At 42.5% G+C, this 22,325-nt stretch overlaps 2 protein-coding genes across 4 annotated transcripts in view; both read left to right on the plus strand.

The window, feature by feature from the left end:
* LOC137648472 (uncharacterized) overlaps nt 1-339 on the plus strand; it is a 57,064-nt gene extending 56,725 nt beyond the window's left edge. Inside the window, exon 10 of the mRNA XM_068381391.1 lies at nt 156-339. Coding sequence (XP_068237492.1) covers nt 156-280 — 125 coding nt within the window. The 3' untranslated portion in view covers nt 281-339. The remainder of the gene's footprint in view (nt 1-155) is intronic.
* Nucleotides 340-9,332: 8,993 nt separating this feature from the next.
* The window catches only part of LOC137648730 (oxysterol-binding protein-related protein 11-like), a 65,335-nt gene continuing 52,342 nt past the window's right edge, over nt 9,333-22,325 (plus strand). For all 3 annotated transcript variants that reach the window (XM_068381789.1, XM_068381790.1, XM_068381791.1), the window contains exons 1-2: nt 9,333-9,492; nt 21,902-22,033. In XM_068381789.1, the coding sequence (XP_068237890.1) occupies nt 9,481-9,492; nt 21,902-22,033 (144 nt within the window). In that variant the 5' untranslated portion in view covers nt 9,333-9,480. The remainder of the gene's footprint in view (nt 9,493-21,901; nt 22,034-22,325) is intronic.

A 22,325-nucleotide genomic window follows, 5' to 3' on the forward strand; every position in this document is an offset into this window, starting at 1 on the left:
CAGATGGCGCTGTTGGGCACACCCGCAACCTGTGTAGCGATCGCTGGCGAGTTTTTAACGTAGAGTTGTCTGTCGGGCAACAGAGTTGCAGCTATATAATCACCGGGTAAGTATATTAAAAAATTTATTTTATTATCAAAATAACATATTTACAGGTGCCATAACTCCTCTGGGCATTCTTCCACATCAGGTGAATAATAAGCTGTTTTACAAAGAGTTGCTCTTGCACTACCCAGACGATCAAGATTTTGAGTCTCCACCAAAACGTCAAAGAACCTAATTCCAGTTTTCTAATGTTATCCGAAGCATTTATCAGAGAAATATAAGCAAGAAAACAATTACCAGCTTTTTTGTTATTTACCCTAGGTGCTATAGTAAATTGAGCTCTTATTAAAAACTACTTACAGATATTTACATTTCTGTACTCTATAAGCATTTACTGTACAGACAGTCCTCAACCAACGAATATAATGAGGATCGAGAGACTGTTCGTATTAGGAATTGTTTGTAAATCGTTACTCTACAAGTACTCTTATAGTTAAATTTTGTCCTAAGGTATGCATAGCCTAACTCAAATGCCTACGATTTTCAGAAGACAACAAGTACAGTAGTCCGCTTTCATATAAAATCAATATCAGGTTATTACAAATGATGCTTGACTTACTTTATCATCTTGCATTACTGTATATAATACTGTAAAGTATGTTAGTGTTCAAAGAGAAAAGTAAAAATGGACGTATACACGAACGGCATTTGTGTATATACTACCATAGTGCTGAAACTACAATTTGAATACAGTAAATGTACAATAGGTTATTTTATAGTTTCGTTACCAAATTCTATGCTAGAAACTTAATGTGTTTATCTACTTCATAAATGTTTTGGTAGTGTTAAATGAAATGCAGATAAATATTTATTTGTTATTGTTGGACCGAAGATGGCGGCTGCTATTTTTATTGTTTTTGGTTCGTCACGATTGACGGAATAAGCCAATCAGCTGAGCTGAGTTGCAGTTCTCTCTCTCTCTCTCTCTCTCTCTCTCTCTCTCTCTCTCTCTCTCTCTCTCTCTCTCTCTCTCTCTCTCTCTTGTACTTATACATTATTACTGTATTTAAGGTCTCCTGAATGTCAGAGGCAAGGGATAGTGACATTACCCTAGAAAGCAGAACAATGTCCTAAAATCTGACCATATATACATATGATCAGTGCCCAACCCCCTCTCCACCCAAGCTAGGACTAGGAAGGGCCAGGCAATGGCTGCTGATGACCAGCAGAGACCTAAAGGATCCCCCAACCCCTCATCCTTAGCTCACATAGATGGAGAGGTTGCAGTGACCAAAGGAACTCACGAGTTTGAGCGGGACTTGAACTCCAGTCTGGAGATTACCAGTTAGGGACGTTACCACATACGCCACAACAATGCAGTCGAATGTATAGTGCAGTGCATTGTGCTGTACTGTAGATGTTAAATAATGAAAATAATAAAATACTGTATGGTAACTTAAAAATTTTAAACCATTTTCTTGCGGTGACGGAGGCATGATGAACGGAGACGAGTTAGCCAACACCTGGAATAATTCACCGTCATCGGATAACTTGTTGTTGCCTTATAAATGTCGCCAATTGTTGACCAATTTACTTGATATGCAAGTGAAATATTTGCCATCTCACTACTATCTAGTACTATATCTTGATAATGACTATTTTAATTTCCAATGTAATGGCATGCCTTTTTTTTACAGTACTACTAATCTTGCACTTCATTGCTCTACCACTAGCAATCTTCTTATCAGCCATAGTTAATGCTATTGTAATAAACAGAAATTATAACTCCACTGAGTTTACGAACATATTTTTGACTGGCTGTAATTTACGTTCGTAAATCGGATGTTCTTACCTAAAGGACTGCCTGTATGTTTTTTGAACATGTATGTAAACCTTTTATCCTTTAGAATAGAGATATGTCTTCAAATGCATGTTTGAGGCCTTTGTTCTTTAGTGGACTAGTAATGGTTGATCATGATGATATTGTAGGTGGTTCTTGACAAGTGGTACAATGTCACAGTAAAACTGCATAGTAGGTCAATAAGGGTAGCGTTTGCTCTCCCATCTCATGTCGATATCTTCAGGATCAGTTAGTGATAGTGAACCTGGTGTAACAGCTACAGCTATTTCATCAGTTGCTGGTGAATGTTCTTAGCAGCGCTTATCTCTAGCACCATGCGATAGGCTGGTAGCAGTATGTTGACACTACTTCCTTGTGTTGATAGGAACTTGCATATCGTCTGATATGTTTGACGGTTGGTTAGAAATCGTGAACCTGGTGTGAAAACGCTGCTGTTCATTAGTTGTAGGTGAAAGGTCCTATCTTGAACCAATCCCAAGCACCTTATGGTAGCCTGATATTGGTATCATTTACGCTACTCCCTGAACCATTACTGAGTGTAGCCACGACCCCACGACCAAGGGTCACATGTACTCAAAGCTCTACGGTCTAGAGGCCATCTGTTCTCATGGCTAAGGGTTACCTGTGCCCACATCAATGTAGTTGGTCCTGTGCAGAGCTGTGACCAACTGATACCATACAAAGCCAAGTGATTAAGTACAGTAGCTTTTATACCATTTACCTGGATGATGGAGTACCATTTCGGTCTCTTTTCTTTCACAAGGTACTTTGATGTTTCCGAAAGATGAGATATCACTGCTCGGTACCAGTCCTGCATGCTGTGAACTGTGCATAGCCGGTCAGTGTCTGATTCCTACTCTTTACTTTCGAACACAAACCAGGGCAAATACATGACCACATCTGTTTACCAACGGAAGATACTACCGTGCCACTCCTGCTCTCTGGCACCAGGGTTTTTCACCCAGATAGGAAGAGATTGTTCACGGCCCAATTCATCATCTCTATCCCGATTATACGTTCTTGGATCCATTCGTGTTCTAGGGAGAGGAAGCAACCCAAGTACAAGCTAACAAGCATATAGCTTTTTGCCTCAAGATACTGTCGACCATCTGATGGTTGGTCACAGTAACACTTTTACGGCAATAGTTTCTTTAAAGATCATACAGATGTGGAACTACTTGTGCACCTTTCAGGAAGGTGATGTTAAGGTAGCAGTGAGAGGGAATACTGTGTATCCGATACTGACGCCATAGGTTAGGCAAAGATGAGATGTTTTGCACAGCTTCCCTTAGAGAGCCTCTCTCCTCCATTGGGAGGGAGTAAACAAGTTCACCCACAACTCCTTCATCTACCTAGCAATGGAAAGATGTCAGTGTCTTACCAAACATTTCTCTTTATGTGCCTCGCTTAACATTTCTGATGCCACATCCCAGTAAGGGAGCTAGGTTTTCCATGTCCTAGTACTGGTTACATTTTAAGCCACTATTGCTTAGGGCTGAACAACTACTGTAAATTACTATGATTAGCTATTAGTAGGCTGTTGGAGTCATTTTCCTTGCTCCCATACATGACCAGAAAAGATATCATGTTCCGGGAAGAAAGGATTCTTCCAATTTGCTTTTAGGGAACTTCCTCCCACCAGTGAGTGAGTCTCCCTATTTTAAAGGACAATAGGTCTCTATATGCATAGGAACAAATACTATAATAAATTTTTTAAATTATTTTGATTTTTCCTAGCTATACAAGTATAGTAAAATCAGGGGTTCATGGTAACCTTAACTCCTTCCATATGATGACGTATATTGTAAGTGAAAACATGGCAGTTATATGCTTGGATGACATGCATAAAATGTCATTTACAAATATAAACCATGTGAGTTAAAAACATTAGATTATTCTACCAAAGATTACAACACTCGGTCGTACATCACACCAAGGAATATTTTACTAAAGATAGCTCCTCCCATTGATTTTAGCCCTGCCAGTTTTCTTCAGCCCACCAACTGAGACTGTGATTTTAACTTTTATTCCTGATTATGTAAAAGCAATTTTAGTATGTGTTTTTATTACCATGAATAATCAACACCATCTTTAGCCAACGAAAACATTCTGTGTGAAGCAAAGTTACTGAAAATTTTTATATTGATTGGTTTCGTTTGATCCCTGAGCGAATTTTTTCATTTTTTTTTTCATCATGAATGGTAAAGACAAGGGACAGTGACATTGCCCTATCAAGCAGAACAATGTCCTAGAGACTGACCATACAGTATATACATATCAGCACCCAAGCCCCCTCTCCACCCAAGCTATGACCAAGGAGGGCCAGGCAATGGCTGTTGATGGCTCAGCAGATAGGCCTGTAGGCTCCCTCAAACCCCCCATCCTTAGCTCACAAGGATGGTAAGGTTGCAGCAACCAAAGAAACGAACGAGTTTGAGCCGGACTTGAAACCCAATCTGGCATTCACCAGTCAGGGACATTACCACATTGGCCACATGTAATCACATGATTGAGATGGTTCTCAAATGGCACATTGAAAGAACATTTCCCGTTGTCATTTATTCCTTCATCTGTTTTCTCTTTCAGAGGTGATCTTTTTCAGGCATGAGTTTCCTGTGTAATTAAGTCTTTTTAAACTCCATGCGTGACTGAGTTAGTAGTCGCTTTTGTTGTCAAGCAAGGTTTTACTCTTTGATCAAACACTAAAGTTCAAATCAGCGTCTGTATTCTTAGAGTTGGTTTTTAAGTTTTTATTTATCATTTTATCATTTAAAGATAGGGTATAGTTTTCAACTTTCATTAAAGTTATATTGTTTTCATTTAAAGATTTTATGTTTTAAAATTAGTGTAATATTGAGGAAGGTAATGTATCACTCTCCTCTTGTCTGACAAGGGGGCTTATTAATTTCTTATTTGGAGTAAGTTGGGTTAAAGATTAATGAAACTTTAAAGTTATTAGAACTTTGGTTTTGATCCAACCAGGTATAGCACAGTACAGTATTGGTAAATGCTGTAATTTTCATTTCAAGATAAGAAGTACAGTAAATATATTGTACAGTACTGCCAAAGGTATCATTCTGTAATGAATTAAGAGGAGTTGATTGCTAACAAATCTGGAAAAGACATCTTAAAATCACTAAACTAAGTATAAAAACAACACAAAACTTGACAGCTGGAGTAGAGAAGTACACGTTGCCCCATACCAACTTTTAAACAGAAAAGGTTATCCGACATGCTCAGCATGTTATTGTTGTTAGATACCGGTCTTATTGCTTTACTGAAGGCATTAGTGTATTAGAAGTAAAGAAAATAGGAAAATTTTATCAAGAATTGAAAACAATTAAACCAAAGGTGAATAGAGTGATACAAAATTTTATTATTAAAATTCTGGATTGAAGCCTGGGAACTCCAACTTTGAGTGACAGCCGAATTTGTGTGTGAAAAAGATACATTTGACCACTAGGGCTTCAAGTCTGTATCATTATGAGTTTATTGTGAGGAAATGTTTTAATTTTTCATTTTGCCTTGTCTTAAGTATTGTTCTATCTGGTCTTCAGCTATTGACTCTCACCTTAATATGTTGGACAAAAGCTTGTGGTATATTAAATTTCTTATTTATTTTTATAGGTAATAGGTTGGCCATGGCACCAGCCATCCGTTGAGATACTACTGCTAGAGAGTTATTGGGTCCTTTTGACTGGCCAGAAAGTACTACATTGGAACTCTCTCTCTGGTTATGGCTCATTTTTCCTTTGCCTACACATACACCGAATAGTCTAGCCCATTCTTTCCACATTCTCCTCTGTCCTCATACATCTGACAACACTGAGATTACCAAATTCTTCTTTGCTCAATGGGTTAACTACTGCACTGTAATTGTTCAGTGGTGACTTTTCTCTTAGTAATTGTAGAAGAGACACTTTAGCTATGGTAAGCATCTCTCTAGGAAAAGGACACTCCTAAATCAAACCATTGTTCTTTAGTCCTTGGTAGTGCCATAGCCTCTGGACCATGGTCTTCCACTGTCTTGGGGTAGAGTTCTCTTGCTTGAGGGTACACTCAGGCACACTTTGACTGTATCTAATTCTCTTCCTTTTTTTTTTTTTTTTTTTTTTTTTTTTTTTTGAAGTTGTTATTGTAGATTACTTTTAGTAGATTAGCATATAATTTGTTTAGTTTTTGGTAGCTTAACCTTTATTGTTTTTTGTGTGTAATGATTGTTAACTGTTGTGTTGCCTTTTCTGTTTATCTTCTCCTTTTTGGCCTGATTCAATTTTAGAGTAAGTTTTTTTTGTACAAATTATTGTTTCTTTTATGGAGACTTATCTCATTCTTTTGGAAGAAATTAAGCACTTTTGTGAGTACAGTCCTTCTCTTGTTTTGACTAAGGATTAATCAAGGTTGGGTATTCCTTTTGGTTTAAAGACCCAATTTTTGTTCCAAGATGTAATTGTTGAAACTAAGATCTTGATGCTATTCTCTTTCTGTTTCCTGTTGCAACTTCTTATCCATGTTTGTAAGGGCAAATGTTTTAGGACCTTTTTTGGTTATGTGGAGAGTGTTTTGATTAGTATAGTCTTGACAGCTTTTCTGCATTCATCCTAATTTATCTCCATTTTTTTTTCATCTAGCTTTCCAAATTTTACTTTGAAGTGCAACAGCGGGGTTTTCCTCCAGGTGTAACTCAATGTTGACCTAAGCATTAGACTGGCCCAAATTTCATAAATAATAACTATTTTTTTTTTTTTTTTTTTGTGCTTTCAACTTGATTACCACCAAACCATTAATTTAGGTAAGACACACTAGTTATGTAAAAAAAAAAAATGGTTTATATTGTTTGTGTGAGCTCTGTCTTTCATATTTATTCTCTAAAATTTTTTAAGCTTTAGGAATGAATCTGTTGAAGGTCTCATTGCTCATAGGTAGATGGCATGAATTATAACAAAGGAAGATTTCAATTGGCTTTGGTTTCTGTCCAAAAGCTTCAATTAGCGAAGAAACGATTGTCAGAGTTGAAGTGAAGAGAAATTTTAAAATTAAGTGAAAATGTATTACTTTTCTCTGGAAATTACATCGACAAGGTAGGTTTGTTTGTTAAAGAAAAATTTGAGAATAAGTAAACAATTCATTAAATACTAGTGTCACGATTTTAAAGTGCTTTTGAAAGAAGGTACAATTGTAGACTGGACAATTGAAGATATTGAAGGAGAAGGATATGCAGCCCCATCTTCAGAATCATAAGTAACCAAAAGATGTCCTGTTTAGTGATGGATTATCTATTCGTAGTTCCGAGCATAAAAGGTTACCAGCTAAAGAAATTGAAAATAATAAAAGAAAATGCTGAGAAAAGTAAAAACTGAAATTGGCTAGTCCAATAAATAATACTTAATCTATAACTAGAGATATTACGACTGAAAGGAATTCAATAAAACAAGAGGGATTACATTAGTGGCCGAATAACGAGAAATTAGTCTTCTTCGAAGAGATCTGGGCAAGGGATTTATTGATTTGTTTCACAGTGGTGAATTAAGTAATACTGGAATCCAGAGCAAGATATATACTGTAGAAAGGAATATTAAACAGTGATTTTGGTTCATGAAGGAAAATTAAATGGCTGTTATGTTTAGATCATGGATCTTGCCTAGAAACTGAATTAAAAAAAAAATGCCCATTGTGGTTTTCAAACATTTAAAACAATTTCAAAGGCTTGCTCATACTAAGCTCCTTAATGTTGATGCACTAAAAAGTGAGTGAATACAGTAAGGTAATTGTGCCAAAGTTAGGCTTAGACTACCTTATGAAAAACTAGAGGTTAGAAATAGTATAAGTAAGACTTTTTAAAAACACTTAATTAAATTTTTAAAACAATTATTGATAATATAGGAGAAACAATCAAAGGAAAATATGTAGGGAAATGAAAATGATAAAGAATTTGATACTATTAATTTCATCTTGGTTCCAGGTTAAATGTGCTTGAAATCAGACTACAGTATAATTCATGAGAAATTGTAGATATATAGTGTGATATGTTCGTAATTAAAATCAAGATAACACAGAACATATATTTACATGCACAAATTTAGTTAAATTATGAGGACGTTGTAAATATATATAAACTGAAATATCCAAAATAGCTGAGAATGATAGACTGACAAAGCAATTGAATAGGGAGCTTACAATGTCACAAGTTCCCAAAGATAGGAAGAAGGTAATACTATAACATGTGATGTACATCAGAAAGGAGTAAAACATATGGTTTATTAGTGTATGTCATTTACAGCTTAAACTGGTTCAAATAGTAAAATCTAAGAAGCTCTATGCCTAAAGAGCAGGGAGGAACCGCGACGGGGTTTCTCTATCATTGCCGTGGAGTTGTCATTTTGTTCTGTTTATATTTAATAAATCTGAATGCTGACAGCCTTTCTCAAGAGAATGTGTTTTCACCTATAAATTAAAAATAATATCCAGTCTGGCAGCTTTTGATTGTTCATTTTTACTATCATGCTTACTAATTTCATGTAATTTCTGTGATGTATTTTGAAAAAAAAAATTTATGTAATAATTTCGCTAATACTGTTACTAAAAAAAAATCAATGACTTTGTTTGAAAGTGGATAACATTTGCATTAATTTTCGGAAGTGATTCCAGGATAGCATCGCAATGTAGTCGTCTGCGGAAAGCATACGTCATCGAGATGGCATGGTTTGTTAAATCTTTGTTTATCTGATGACAATTATTGTCACTGGGGAAATGTAAACGGCGGCCATCATCTTTCAAAACCCAATCTTTTCTATGGCATACGATCCTTAAAACCTGGAGATAGATCAGAAAGTGTTGTTATGGCCAGAAAGGAAAGGATATCATCATTAGGAGGAGGTTTCTCATTGTCAACATTCTTTTTGGATTTTAACTGACTTCGAACTCCCAAGCCTTTAGCCAAGGAATGAAACCGTGTTTTGTAAGGAATTGGAGTTTTTGTGTGTGAAAATTATAAAATATTAGATTTTTTGATACCGGTAGATTTTTTACTATGAACTGAATAATGAGTTGTTTAATAAAAGATAATACGATATTATACATCTTACATTATATGCTAGCCAGCTAAGGGAATCGAACACCTACTTCATAAACAGCTGATCTTAGACAGTGCTGCCAGATGTGGGAATTTATCCATAGATTTGGGGATTTATTTTGTCCGGTGGGATATTCTGTACAAATTTCTATGAAGAAGAAACAAAGATGAGTAAACCTTTATATTAATACAATTAGTTTACTTGCACTTATATGAAGTATAGTGTGTAATTTTTAAATTAGTAAGGCATACATGATAAGAAGAAAATATATTTGTGGAAATGGGGATTTTCGCTGTTTTAGGGATTTTGTAGCACGGGTTTTAGGGATTTTTAGACTAACCCATCTGGCAACACTGACTGTCTGATCTAGTTGGGGGTCTGATGATGATAATGAAGTTGACCGTCGGATGAATGCTAAAAAAGGGCGTTACTACTTTCCCATGTGTATTTCAGGTCGCGTTTTGTGTTCTTAACCAATTAGGACAAATGCTCATATGAGCTATGAGACTAAAGGTAAGGGTAATTCAACTCGATTTTTCCTATTATTCGTAGGTCAACGTACTGTAGTCTTTGATGATTTTAGGATTATTTACGGTAGGTCCTTATTTCATATAATCAATTTAAGGACTACGTCGATTATCTCTAATGATTTTGATGAATTTATTTTAATTTGTCGGCCCCTTGTTTAAGGAACCATAAACTTAAGGAACCTTTCTCTACCTGGGGTTTGACAGTAATTGGTGCATTGGCCTTACTTTAGCCAACCCATTCGTTTAAATATGACATATCTGTTTTTGACGTTGTTAATAGTTTATATATGACATCTGTTTTGACGTTGTTACTGTTTTTAGAATCATTTATTGTTAATTTGTTATCATTTATTTATTTCTTTATTTCCTTTCCTCACTGGGCTATTTTTCCCTATTGTAGCCCTTGGGCTTATAACATCTTGCTTTTCCAACTAGGGTTGTAGCTTAGCAATTAATAACAATAATACACCTTGCCCCTGTCGCATGCAGTGATCTTACCGCGGGCAGCGGACATCCTTATAATATATTTATTAAAAAAAATGAAAGTACATAAAAGGGAAATATAGTTAGGGGACGTTTATGTAATTATGAAAATAGGGGTTTTGATAGTTATTATGTAAATCATTCATACCTCAGAATACAGCAGGAACACCTGTCATGTTTAACAAAAGAATTACAGTATTGCCTATTTGTGAAATTTTACCCTGTCAATATAATTAGCTAAGTAACTAATAACCATTTCTGAGAAAATGAAAGGTGTTCTTGGTGTATTGTTAGGCGTTCCGAACTATTTTGGGTTTCATTATAGAACAGTGCAACATTAGTTAGGATATTATAACTCGTATAATCGAATAGATATTTGCTAATACACTATTTTGAATCTCATGTACTACTGGCAGAAACTTCTATCAACAAAGTTACAGATTTTGATAAAAAAAAATTTGTACTTTGCTCCTGTTGTCATCGTGGCACATGCCACAGGAATCTCCTTCCAATCTGCAGTTCAGAAAAAACTGATAGGAGATCCTTATGTCTTGAATTACTTATTCAAATTGAATAAAGGGCCTAACGGTATATATTCTAAACCTCTTGGTTATTTGTTTTTAGTATTGGAATATATAATCAAATTACAGCTCTTATATTAATAATGAAAAGTAGGATAGAAATGTTTTTTATATATTTAGTTTGATAATTGTAAATGAAAGCCAAGTCTATTTTCGAACAGAAGCTGATGCGTGAAAGTACAACTCGCCCCTTGTTAAGTTTGTATAATTGAACTAAGAGATGCTTGGGAAAATTTGAATATGGTAACGCCAAAATACTAGCCCACGGCGCTGATACTTTTAGTAAAACATGCTCCGCTTGTCAGGACATAGGAACAATGAAATACTGTTCATCTGCAAGCGAAGCGAGCTACAGCAGAAATAAATAATGAGTGTTGTTTTGATGTATCAACATACAGGTAAATACGCTTAATTAAGTAAAGAAGTATTTGTAGTATGATGAACATGGCTATGATTTCTATGTATTTGGAAAACTTGGTAGACCAAAGCTAAAGTGTTTTGATGGTGTATAATTACTATTACAAGGTTTTGATTATGGTAACTGTACTTTTTTATTATGAAGTCTTGTTTTTTAAGATGATGAATGGTGGAAACAACAAAGTTTAGTAAAGTTCATTTGAATATACAGTATAATAAGACTGGTACAGAGTATTTTTAAAGGTGTTTCGAATGTTATCGGTGACAATACCTAGAGCAAAGCCATAGCTTTTCAGTTGTGGTTGTCGATCCACCATAACTCAAAAACTGTGGATTTCCATAAGAAATCATTATTAAAAATATTCAAAACACCACAAAATACAATCAGTTACAGCCTTATTTTATACGAACCATTTATTATACTGTTCTCTAATTTTACCCAATTTTGATTACAACTGTCGTAAACTTGAATTTTTCAAGTTTGAAAGATGACTGAAACACAAGAATATATGACTGAAAGCCGTATTTCATAAGGGAAACGAACATAAGGATACAACCTAACCTAAGGTTCCACACCTAACTTAAGGAGTCTTGTTGTTACCTACCACAGGTGGTGGCTATGCCCCCCTGCAATTCCTCTTAGGATTTCAGGTTACATTTTTAGAAATACACAAACCATTGTTGTGGAAAAGCATTCTTATTTATTTATCCCTTACTCTCAGCTCTCTAAAATCTTTAAAATATGATGTGTCAGAGATACTTACAGGGATTTTACTTGACCGAACCTAATCTAATCAAGGGTGAATCCATGTGAATTGGGCCAATAACTTATGACAACTCTGCAAGTGCATGTTTTTATGGTGTCTGATACAAAGCTGGTTTCTTACAAGTGGTCACCCCGGACAAACAGGACTAAGAATTGATCTTGCTTGTTTGTTATATGATAGGAATCTCCTCATGACAACTCCTAGAAATTCGCTTCTCTCGGGAGGCTTCTGGTATTTTATACTTCACATAGGCTTTATCTACCTTGCTTAAGGATTTAATGATTTAACCCCCTGCCTTGAAGAATGCACTCTTTCTGTAAATCTCAGGATTTTGTAGCCCTATATTATTAGAATTCTCTTAATTCCCTTTAGTTTCTTAGTGCCAGCATTTCCAACTCATAATGTTCCTCCAATTATTCTTATACTGTACTGTACAGTATACAGTATTCACAATTAATTAGATAATAGTTTTTTCTTATACTTATACTAATCTTTTGCCCTTTGTTATAGGGAACATCTTCAATAGAGCTGGAACGTCTGTTAAAATTGTTAATGAGGTAGTTAAGGACAGGTGGTGAGCACAGGTGTGTAGCCCTGCCCCTCCCCTGGTGGGAAGTTCTTCATTTCAGTCTTCAGCTGCAATGTGTACGAATGTACTGTTGCTCTAAACAAAAGCTTTGATCTTTTTCTTTCAGAAAGTGAATGTTGGCTGTTGCAGATTTGTACTTTTCAGGGAAAGGGTGGATGTTGCAACTGGTTTATGGCTAAACTGGCTGTAGATCCACACCATCTCCGTGGACCTTGTAAGGGGCATGAGTGTTTGCATAACATTCTCGTGTGCTGATTGTAGGTCGTGGCCTCCTGTACAGTGGTAGGTGTATGCCATAAAGGGGAGGAAGAGAATTAAGCCTTCTCCAGGTTGTGTCTTGGTAATGCCCAAGAAGACACTGAGGAAGGTTTTCACCTGTTTCAGCCCTCCATTGAGTGGTACTGCTACCACCGCTTCTGGGCATACGGCCCTGGCTCAGTCCTTGGGGAGTTTACGTCCAGAGCGAGGAACCATTGGATCTATGTCGGCGGGCTTTTCAGGGTCTGGTGGCATATGGGGTTCCCCCAGTGTTTGCTGCACCCCATCAAAGATCGTAGTCTCTTCTCCTGTTGCTGTGCGCTCGTTCCCAACGAGTTTGACTTAGGGAAGGTGATAAAATGGATGCACAACTGGGTGGCATTCCACGCTGTATAGTTGTGAGCCAGGTACTTAGCGGGTAAAAGGAATATACAGTACAGTACTGTACTGGTAGTCACACTCAATTGCTAGTCGCAGGTTGTAAGGTTGGTGTGGTTTCTACATTCCTGCATAACACAGAGGCTTCTTCCCCATGTTTTACTTCTCTGTTCCAGTCCCATGGGCAGTCTTCGAAGACATCTTCCAACATGCATTGGATCACCTGGATGCATGTCTTGCCTGCGTTCAGCCCGATCCGCCTGTTAATCAACCGACTGTGTAGATTTACGCCACCAGGATTCAGGATGAGACCCTGGTGGCTCCCAGATGGTCGCATGCCAATGTTATCCCAATCTGGTAGCATTGCTAGTCAAGGTCCTGTGAGAACTATCCAGTGGTACACACTTCTATGTTAGCTATATCTTCAGAGTTACCACCAAGCCGTGATGTCACTGGAACTTCATTGTTGGGGGCTATCCGGAACTCCTCCGAACAAAATGCTTGTCGCAAGACACTACACAGGTGTCTTGATACCTTGTGATGGTTTTTTGCAGCTGTGTACCATGGAAAAAGGGCCATCTTCTGTAATTGATGTTGTATAAGTGATACTTCTTCGGCTGGAGCATCTCTTGCACAGATCACTAATTTCTTCTTCTTTGCCAAGAGAAGTGGCTCTGAGTAGCTGCTGTCAAAGCTGCAGCTTAGCCTTGAGCATGGTCATTTTACTGAAGACCTCTCCTTCTCATTGGAGTTGTCTGTTCTCGTGTGGAGCTTTGAACAATCGTGTTCACCCCCGGACCTCAGTTCCCTAGACTTTGGTGTGACCTTTGTTCTCAAGGCTCTGATGAGCACTCCTTGGAGAAGGTTATCAAAGAGGGATCTTAACCTCAAAATTTGCCTTTTTGCTAGTCTTTGCATCGCTGTAGAGAGTAGGCGAGTTGCACGGTGTCTCTTATTTAGTCACCCACGTTGACAGGTAGGAGGAGGTCTCCTTTAGGTTTTGTGCCAGATTTTGTGGTCAAAACTCAAAACCCAGTGGTGCATAATCCTAAGTTGTTCCGACACGAATACTTTACCTCGAATTACCTCTTCGGAGGGTCCTTGATCCTCTCTCAAACTCGACCAAGATTTCCCGCGCTACCCCCCTATCTCGCTCCCGATAGTTACTACCCCCGCCGCCAGGATAATTCCTTCGGCCCGGATTAGGGCAGGTCACTGCTTTTCCCGGGTCAGGACATCATTAAGTCCTTGGTCGTGAGATCCGAAGCATCTCACTCTCTCGCTTAAATCTTTCGATCCTTTGGCGCGTTGTGTTCCCACGTGTTCCCAGTGTACGGACTTGTGTTTTTTCTGCGATAGTGCGTTTTCGCAAAGTGTCCTCAGTCCGTTTCCCTTGTGTTATCCAGGGTTTTCTGTAACTCGTTAGTGTTGACCTTCGTGTGCGAACGATGGAGAACGTGCGTCGTTGTCCTGGTCCTAGAGCAGGAAAGTCGTGTGGGGCTTTCCTCTCTAAACCAGAGGTGGACCCGCATTCCCTTTGTTCCACGTGCAGGGGTAAAGTTTGTTCCTCCTCGGACACATGTTCCGAGTGCGTGAGTTGGGACGGAATTCAGTGGGTACGTTATGGTACTAAGAAAAAGAAGTCGTCTAAGCGTTCCCCAAATAAAGTGAATGGCGTGTCTTCCTTACAGTCGGTCAGTGATCGGTCCGACGAAGCCTCGGCCTCTCCGTCTCCTTCGCAGAGGAGTGGCCAGCAAGCCCCCAGTGTAATTGTGACCCATAGTGTCCTCCCAAGTGAACCCAGTGTGACGGAGGAACCAAGGGCTGGCCCCTCGGGAGTAAACGGAAGGGCCGCGAGTGTTTCGGGCGGATCGGGCCACGTGGCAGGGGAGCACGCTTCCTCGGAAGACCCGGTATGGGGCAGTGTGGCGTTCTCGGTCTCCCCCCCGCCCTCGTGGGCCGGTGCGTCGGGTTCCCCCCCGCCAGAAGAGAACCACTCGAGAATTCGTCGCCCGAGTAGCGACTCCTTCGGTTGGAAGTTACCGAAGACTCCAGGGAGGTCTCCGCTGAGGATGGACGTATCCCTGGGTCCATGGCCTTCTAGTAGGGACAGAGTGGTCTCAGTACCCTCGGTATCCACGGCAGTTCCCGAGGACTTTCTCCAGCACCCTGTCTCGGACGGTCGGCGGCGAAGGGCCTCCCCTGCGCATCACTCTAGCAGTCGTTACGGGAAGAACGTGGCACCCTCGGACTCTTCGGAAGAAGGCTCATCCTCCGAGGGAGAACGCAGGGAGAGACGGCACCGTAAGAGAGCGCGGACCGATAGCGATCGTTCTCGCTCTAGGTCGAGGTCGCGACACAGTAGGAGGCGCCCACGCTCTCACTCCCGTAGGTACAAGAGGGAGGTCTCTCCCGGCGGCGGCGAATGGTTTTACGTGCCCCCAGGAGAGTCCAAGAAGCACCGCTCGCCAGACTCTCGGTCCAGTGATCGAGCCTCCAAGTTGTCACTGCCTACATACAACTTGGAACCGCTCGACCGGCCACGCAAGAAGGACCTCACCCTCAGGCACAAGTCCTCGAGGCCTTCGGTTCACCCCACCCGGCGGGAGGAAGCGCGCTTCCGAGAAGGCAGCCCGACCGAACCAGCCCAACCGGGTCGGACGTCGAGCGGGAAGGACCGGTTGCCGGGTTCGGGTCTTCCCACCGGGACCGTGTCCTCCGCGTCCAGAGCCTTGGCCCAGTCGAAAGGCCTCCCGGGGTCGGTGGCACCCGCCACACGGCGAGACCCGACCGTGTACGGTGCGCCCTACGGTTGCGGGACGGCCTCCCTGGGACCTAGTAGGGAGAAGCCAGTCTACCTCCCAAGCACGGCTCCCCCCAGCCAAGCCGATACCTCGGTCGACGGAGGCGAGGTTTCCCCGTCGGAGGACTCCGCCTACAGAAGGGTGGTAGCCCGCATCAGGAGGACCCATGGGATTCCTGAACCCGAGGCGCCGAAGGTGAATACCTGGAGGTCGAGCCTCTTGAGGTACACACATCGGGACGTCCTTCCGAAGTCCTCTCTGGCCCTGCCCCTCGCCCCAGACCTAGTACTCGGCCAGGAGTACATAGATAACTTGGTGGTCAGCACTGCGGAGGCCCCCATGTCCCAGAGTTCCTCCAAACTCCTCCAGGGTCTGAAACTACAGGCCAAAATTTATATCCCAGAAGGACGACGCCCGGGCCCCTGTAGAGTGGACTCAGCCGTGGATGTCCTAGGACAAGGCGGCTCGGACGAAAGGGCCAGCTCAGCCCCTGTGTCCTTCTCGGCTTCTGAAGCAGGCATGATGGAGGAGATGTCGAGGGACATGATTAACGTCTCTTCATGGCTGGACTGGTGGGCCTCCACGTTAGTGAATGTACAGCCCTCCACAGACCCCGACGACCCGGAACAACAGAGTCTCCTGTCGGACATTATCACTTCCGGGGGGAAAGCGCTCAAATTTATGGCATACCAGGCTCTCTCCCTGACGGCCAACTGGGTCCTCCGGAAGAGGGACACAGTGCTTTCCAGGGTAGCAAGGAAAATCCCAGACAGACAGGCGCGAGTCATTCGCACCCTACCCCTAGGAGGAGAGTCCCTGTTTCCTTTGAAGGAATTGGAAGAACTGATGGAGAAGGTGTCCAAGAGGAGAGAAGTCAACGTCCCTAAGCAATCATCCTCCAGGAGACCTCTGTATAGGAGGTCAGTCTCGGAGAGGACCGTGACCCCTCAAGCTGTTCCCAGCTCTTCAAGGAGGGACGCCCACTCCTCTTCCTGGTCATCATCTCCTCAGCCCTCCCGCAGGGGAACTACAACTTCTGCCAACTCCTTCAGGTCGGGTTACTCCGCCTCGAAGAGGGGCAGATCAGGCCGCCCCTCTAGGAGAAGGTAGAGGGAGAGGCCCCCTACTCCCGCCCAAGCCTCGGGTTGGGGGATGCCTCAGACCCCATTGGCAAGCATGGAAAACGTATGGGGCGGATGCTTGGACGGTGTCCGTCCTGAAAGAAGGCTACAGGATCCCCTTCATAGCGGACTCACCCCCTCTGATCCCAGCCACCCAAACAGAATGGTTAGCTCCCAGGGACCCGTTGAAAAGGGCTACCCTACAAAAAGAAGTTTCCTCCATGTTGGAAAAGGGAGCCATGGAAGAAGTCCTTCTCCCAGGGCCAGGCTTCTACAGCCGCCTGTTCCTGGTGGAGAAAGCAACGGGGGGGTGGAGACCGGTGATAGACCTGTCGGCCCTCAACAGGTTCGTCAAGAAGACGGACTTCAAGATGGACACCCCAAAATCCGTCCTGATGTCCTTGAGGGAGAAAGATTTTATGATGACGGTCGACCTCAAGGATGCGTACTTCCAAATTCCAGTCCACCCGTCGAGTCGGAAGTTCCTCCGGGTAAAATGGGGCTCCCAGATCCTGCAGTTCCGGACCCTCTGCTTCGGACTGTCGACGGCCCCTCAGGTGTTCACGAGGGTCTTCGCGACAGTCTCAGTATGGGCTCACGAACGAGGTATCCGCCTCATCAGGTACCTGGACGACTGGTTGCTCCTTTCCAGTTCAAAGGCCCTCTTGGAAGAACAAGGAAAGGACCTCCTCCGTTTCTGCAGGAGTCTGGGAGTCATTATCAACCTGGAGAAATCGAACCTAACGCCGTCCAACAAAATGGGGTACTTGGGGATGACGTTGGACACCGTGCAGGGGAAGGCCTTCCCCTCGGAAGACAGGATACAGAACCTCGTCAAGATCATTCAGCCGTTCCTGTCGGGGCTTCCCAGGAAAGCGAAAGACTGGCAGAGGCTGATAGGCCATCTGGTCTCATTAGAGAAGCTAGTCCCCCAAGGGAAGTTACGACTCAGACCCGTACAATGGAACCTCAAGGCTCTATGGTCCCAGACAGGCTCTCAGAAAACATCGATCCCAGTCCTTCCTCACACGGAAACAGCCTTGAAATGGTGGAGATGCCGGTCGAACTCCCTCAAGGGGATGCCCCTCGGGTCCTGTCCTCCCGAGTTTCTCCTGTTCACGGACGCCTCCAGCCTAGGGTGGGGAGCCCACCTGCGGGAGGAAACAGCAAGCGGGATCTGGTTAGAGACCGAAAAGTATCACCACATCAACGTCCTAGAGCTAAAAGCAGTACAAAAGGCATGTCTGCACTTTGCAAGTCGGTTGAAGGGAAACACCGTGGCCCTAATGTGCGACAACGCCACGGTGGTAGCCTACATCAAGAAACAAGGGGGCATGAAGTCGAAGGAACTGTGCGACCTCACTGTAGACATCTTGCACTGGGCGGACGAACACCAGGTAACACTGCTAGCAAGGTTCATCCCCGGGAAAAAGAACGTGCTAGCCGACGGCCTCAGCAGGGTGGGTCAGATAGTAGGGACGGAATGGTCCCTACAACCAGCGGTAGCCAGACTCATCCTTCAACGCTGGGGCTCCCCGGTGATAGAACTATTCGCAACAAAGCTCAACGCCAAGTTACCGGTTTATTGCTCCCCGGTACCAGACGAAGGAGCAGCCCTAGAAGACGCCTTCCAGCACAGGTGGGACAACCTGGACGTTTATGCCTTTCCCCCCTTCACGCTGCTAAGACAAGTGCTCAACAGAGTAAGAACCGCCCAAAACCTAAAGATGACTTTGGTAGCGCCCTGGTGGCCGGAGAGAGAGTGGTTCGCGGATCTGAAAGACCTGGCAAGCCATCCGCCATGGCCTCTGCCCCCCAGGTCAGATCTACTGAGTCAACCGCACTTCCTCAGGTTCCACGACAACCCTCTCTCTCTTCGCCTTCACGCCTGGAGACTATCGAGCGACTCCTGAGGAAGGAGGGGTTCTCCTCCTCCACAGCTAAGAGGATGTCCCTATATCTAAGAAAATCCTCTACCGTAGTCTACCAGGCGAAGTGGGCCGCCTTTACGAAATGGTGCGCGACAAAACAAATAAGACCCCTCGAAGCCTCGGTCCCTGACATAGCTGATTTTCTAGTGTATCTTAGGGATAAAATAGGAATGTCAATCCCAGCTATTAAAGGAGTGCGAGCAGCCTTAGGCCAAGTCTTTCTCCTGAAAGGCATCGACCTAGGGACATCAAGACACATAGGGATGCTGATTAGAAGTTTCGAACAATCCTGCCCTCCCCAAGCCAGGAGAGTGCCTAGATGGGACCTGGCCAAGGTCCTGAAAATGTTGTGTCTTCCTCCCTTTGAACCGCTCAGAGATATCGGGGACAAAGATCTCACCCTCAAGACAGTCTTCTTGCTAGCCTTAGCTTCGGCTAAGAGAGTAGGTGAGATCCACGGTCTCTCCTACGACGTGGCACACTCCAAAGGGTGGAAGGAGGTATCTTTCAAGTTCGTACCCTCCTTTGTAGCTAAAACTCAGAACCCAGCAGTCTGGGACCCGAGGTTCGAAGGTTTCTCTGTTCCGGCCATTCCCAAGACAGGTAATACGGACGACCTGAAGTTATGCCCGGTCAGGACGATCAGGAAGTACCTGGAAAGGACGGCCCATCTCCGTCCAGGTGCCAAGAACCTCTTCGTCTCTTCAGGCGTTAATAAGAAGCAAGTGTCCAAGAACACTATTTCCTTCTGGCTGAGACAAGTCATCACTAGGGCTTATGAAGAAGACAAGGTGGCGGTACCAGGCACTCCCCGTCCCCATGACATCAGAGGCCTGAGCACGTCCTTGGCCTTTGAGAGAAATATGGCAGTGGGCCAGATCCTGCAGGCCGGCACTTGGTCACACCAGTCGACCTTCACGGCCCACTACCTCAAAGACTACTCAAGAAAGTCTTTGGATGGATTCTCCATTGGGACAGTCATCGCCGCCCTCCAAGCTGTGTAGTGGCAGGCTGGAAGACGTCCCCAACAAGTGAATAGACTCATCCCTACTTCTTCAGGAGAAGATTCAGTAGAGAACATGTCAAGAGGTAAGCCTTAAATTATAAGCGTAAGTTTTCCACTGCTACCCCCTATCCGCTCTCTGTACCCCCGCATTACGTAGCCCTCCGGGCACCATGTGCCTAACCAAGTGGCAGAATGGCTCTCCCTCCTCCTAAAGTGTAAGTCTCCGAAGAGGTAATTCGAGGTAAAGTATTCGTGTCGGAACAAATGAAAAATTTTAAGTAATTTTTATTTTTCCTAACATACTTACCGAGAATTACCTCCGAGTAATGGCCCTCCCTTCCATCCCCGAGTGCCATTCTTCCATTGCCAAGTCGGGCTTAACGGAGGACTTAATGATGTCCTGACCCGGGAAAAGCAGTGACCTGCCCTAATCCGGGCCGAAGGAATTATCCTGGCGGCGGGGGTAGTAACTATCGGGAGCGAGATAGGGGGGTAGCGCGGGAAATCTTGGTCGAGTTTGAGAGAGGATCAAGGACCCTCCGAAGAGGTAATTCTCGGTAAGTATGTTAGGAAAAATAAAAATTACTTAAAATTTTTCATTTCTAGACCTCCATTTCCTCTTCCTCTCTATGGGAAACATCAGGTGGTGATTGAGAGGAAATGCTTTGTGTTCCATGACGGCTATGCGGTACTACCTAAAGAGGACCAAACATCTTAGGCCTGAGTGCTGGCAAGCGCTAGTTGGACCAAGAAGAGGTGTCAAGGAACAGAGTCTTTCGTGCTCTGTGAGACGATCCGTAAAACGTACACCTCGACTGCTGATAGGATCGAGGTACCAGGTAGGATCAGAGCTCACAAAGTCAGTGGTATAGGTCACACACGGTCCTACAAGAGAAATCTCTCGATCGTCTAGGTGTTGAAGGCTGGGGTATGGAAACGCCAGACCCCCTTCACAGATTTTTTCCATAGGAGTATGCCCACTAGTGTCTTGTCACCTTTGTGCTTGGTATTGTGGTGCATGCTCCAGTAGTTGTGTAGGCAGCCCTGCTCCTGCACAGGACAGGAAGCATCTTGTCTGTGTTATCATATAGATTAAGTTTGGAATGAAAGGTAGAATGACTGACTATTCTTCATTTTTCTGCCTCCTCTTTTTGGGATAAAGCAGTCAGAGTGGTATTTGTTGGATCTGACTTGATGCTGGTAAACTAAACTTTTGAGCTGTATTCTTTAGACTCAAGAGAAGTATCTCCCCCATCTTCTTTAGTCAAGGGGGAAGGGGGAAGATGTTGGAATTGATACAAACCGATTGGTCATCATACACCAGGTATATTATTTCGGATTGGTATCCACTTCTGGGGAAGGTATCCCTCCTTTAACCACGTACCAATCTTCTTGGACAGTCCAGGCCCTATCAACCTATTCATCCCTATGATAGACAGATAGGAGGTTGCTGGAGTCATCCCCTTTGCTCCTGTAAAGGGACCAGGCAGATTGAAATTTCCGGGAAAGAAGAACACACCAGCTATTGAGTTACCTTTTTTTTTTTTCAACTACTGTACTTCTGATTCCCTTTCCATGTGTACTTGTACATAAGACTGGTTCTGGTTTGCTAAGATTTGGTTAGTGAGAATGTGAGGCTGATGAGATTGACGACCCTGTTAAGTGGTAGTATCTCCATTTGAATACTGTAATCCATGCATTGCTTGTTTATAAATAAGAAAATCACCATCATGCTTCCTCGATAATCAAGCATTGTGTAGAAATGAAATTATAGAGGCATATTTATTGAGTATTAAAATCATATAAAATTGTATACAGTACCCTGTACTGTATTTTGGAGTTTAGTGAATCATCATGTCTTCATTTTGATTGTAAAAATATTTGTATTATTTTCCACAAAAATAATTGAAGGGTTTAGTTATATATAGTACTCTGTATAGTTATGGCATATTTAGTATAAATAAATGCTTCACAAAGTGTTTATACCTATGGATTATTGTTTTGTCAATAGTATTAAAGATATTTTGTTGAAATGTTGTGTTCAAATTTTTTTTTAGGACGGAGACATGGATGAAAATCTTCGGCAGCCGTACGAGGGCCAGTTGATCAAGTTTACTAATGTCGTAAAGGGTTGGCAAGCCCGTTGGTTTATCCTTAACCCAGAAATTGGTACCCTAGAATATTACCTTGTAAGTTCTGTGTCATTATTATAATCATGCATTGCTTTTATGAATATAATCCTTTGGAAAAAAAAAACACTTATGTTTTCATGCATAATTTTTTTTATTAAACATAATTGCCTTGCAATTTACTTCTCTTTGATAGCGTACAGTTCTATAAGGATACAATTTCATGTTGGTTTCTCACTCCTGAGTATTTTATACATTATGATACCCAGTAGAAGCTTTGTCTTTGTTGTGATCATTTAGCTCCTTTTGTTAGTCAGTAATTTTTTTTAGCCTGTCTCAAGGTAACACAATA

This window comes from Palaemon carinicauda, chromosome 10 (genome assembly GCF_036898095.1).
Source record: "Palaemon carinicauda isolate YSFRI2023 chromosome 10, ASM3689809v2, whole genome shotgun sequence".
Classification (NCBI taxonomy): Eukaryota; Metazoa; Arthropoda; class Malacostraca; order Decapoda; family Palaemonidae; genus Palaemon; species Palaemon carinicauda.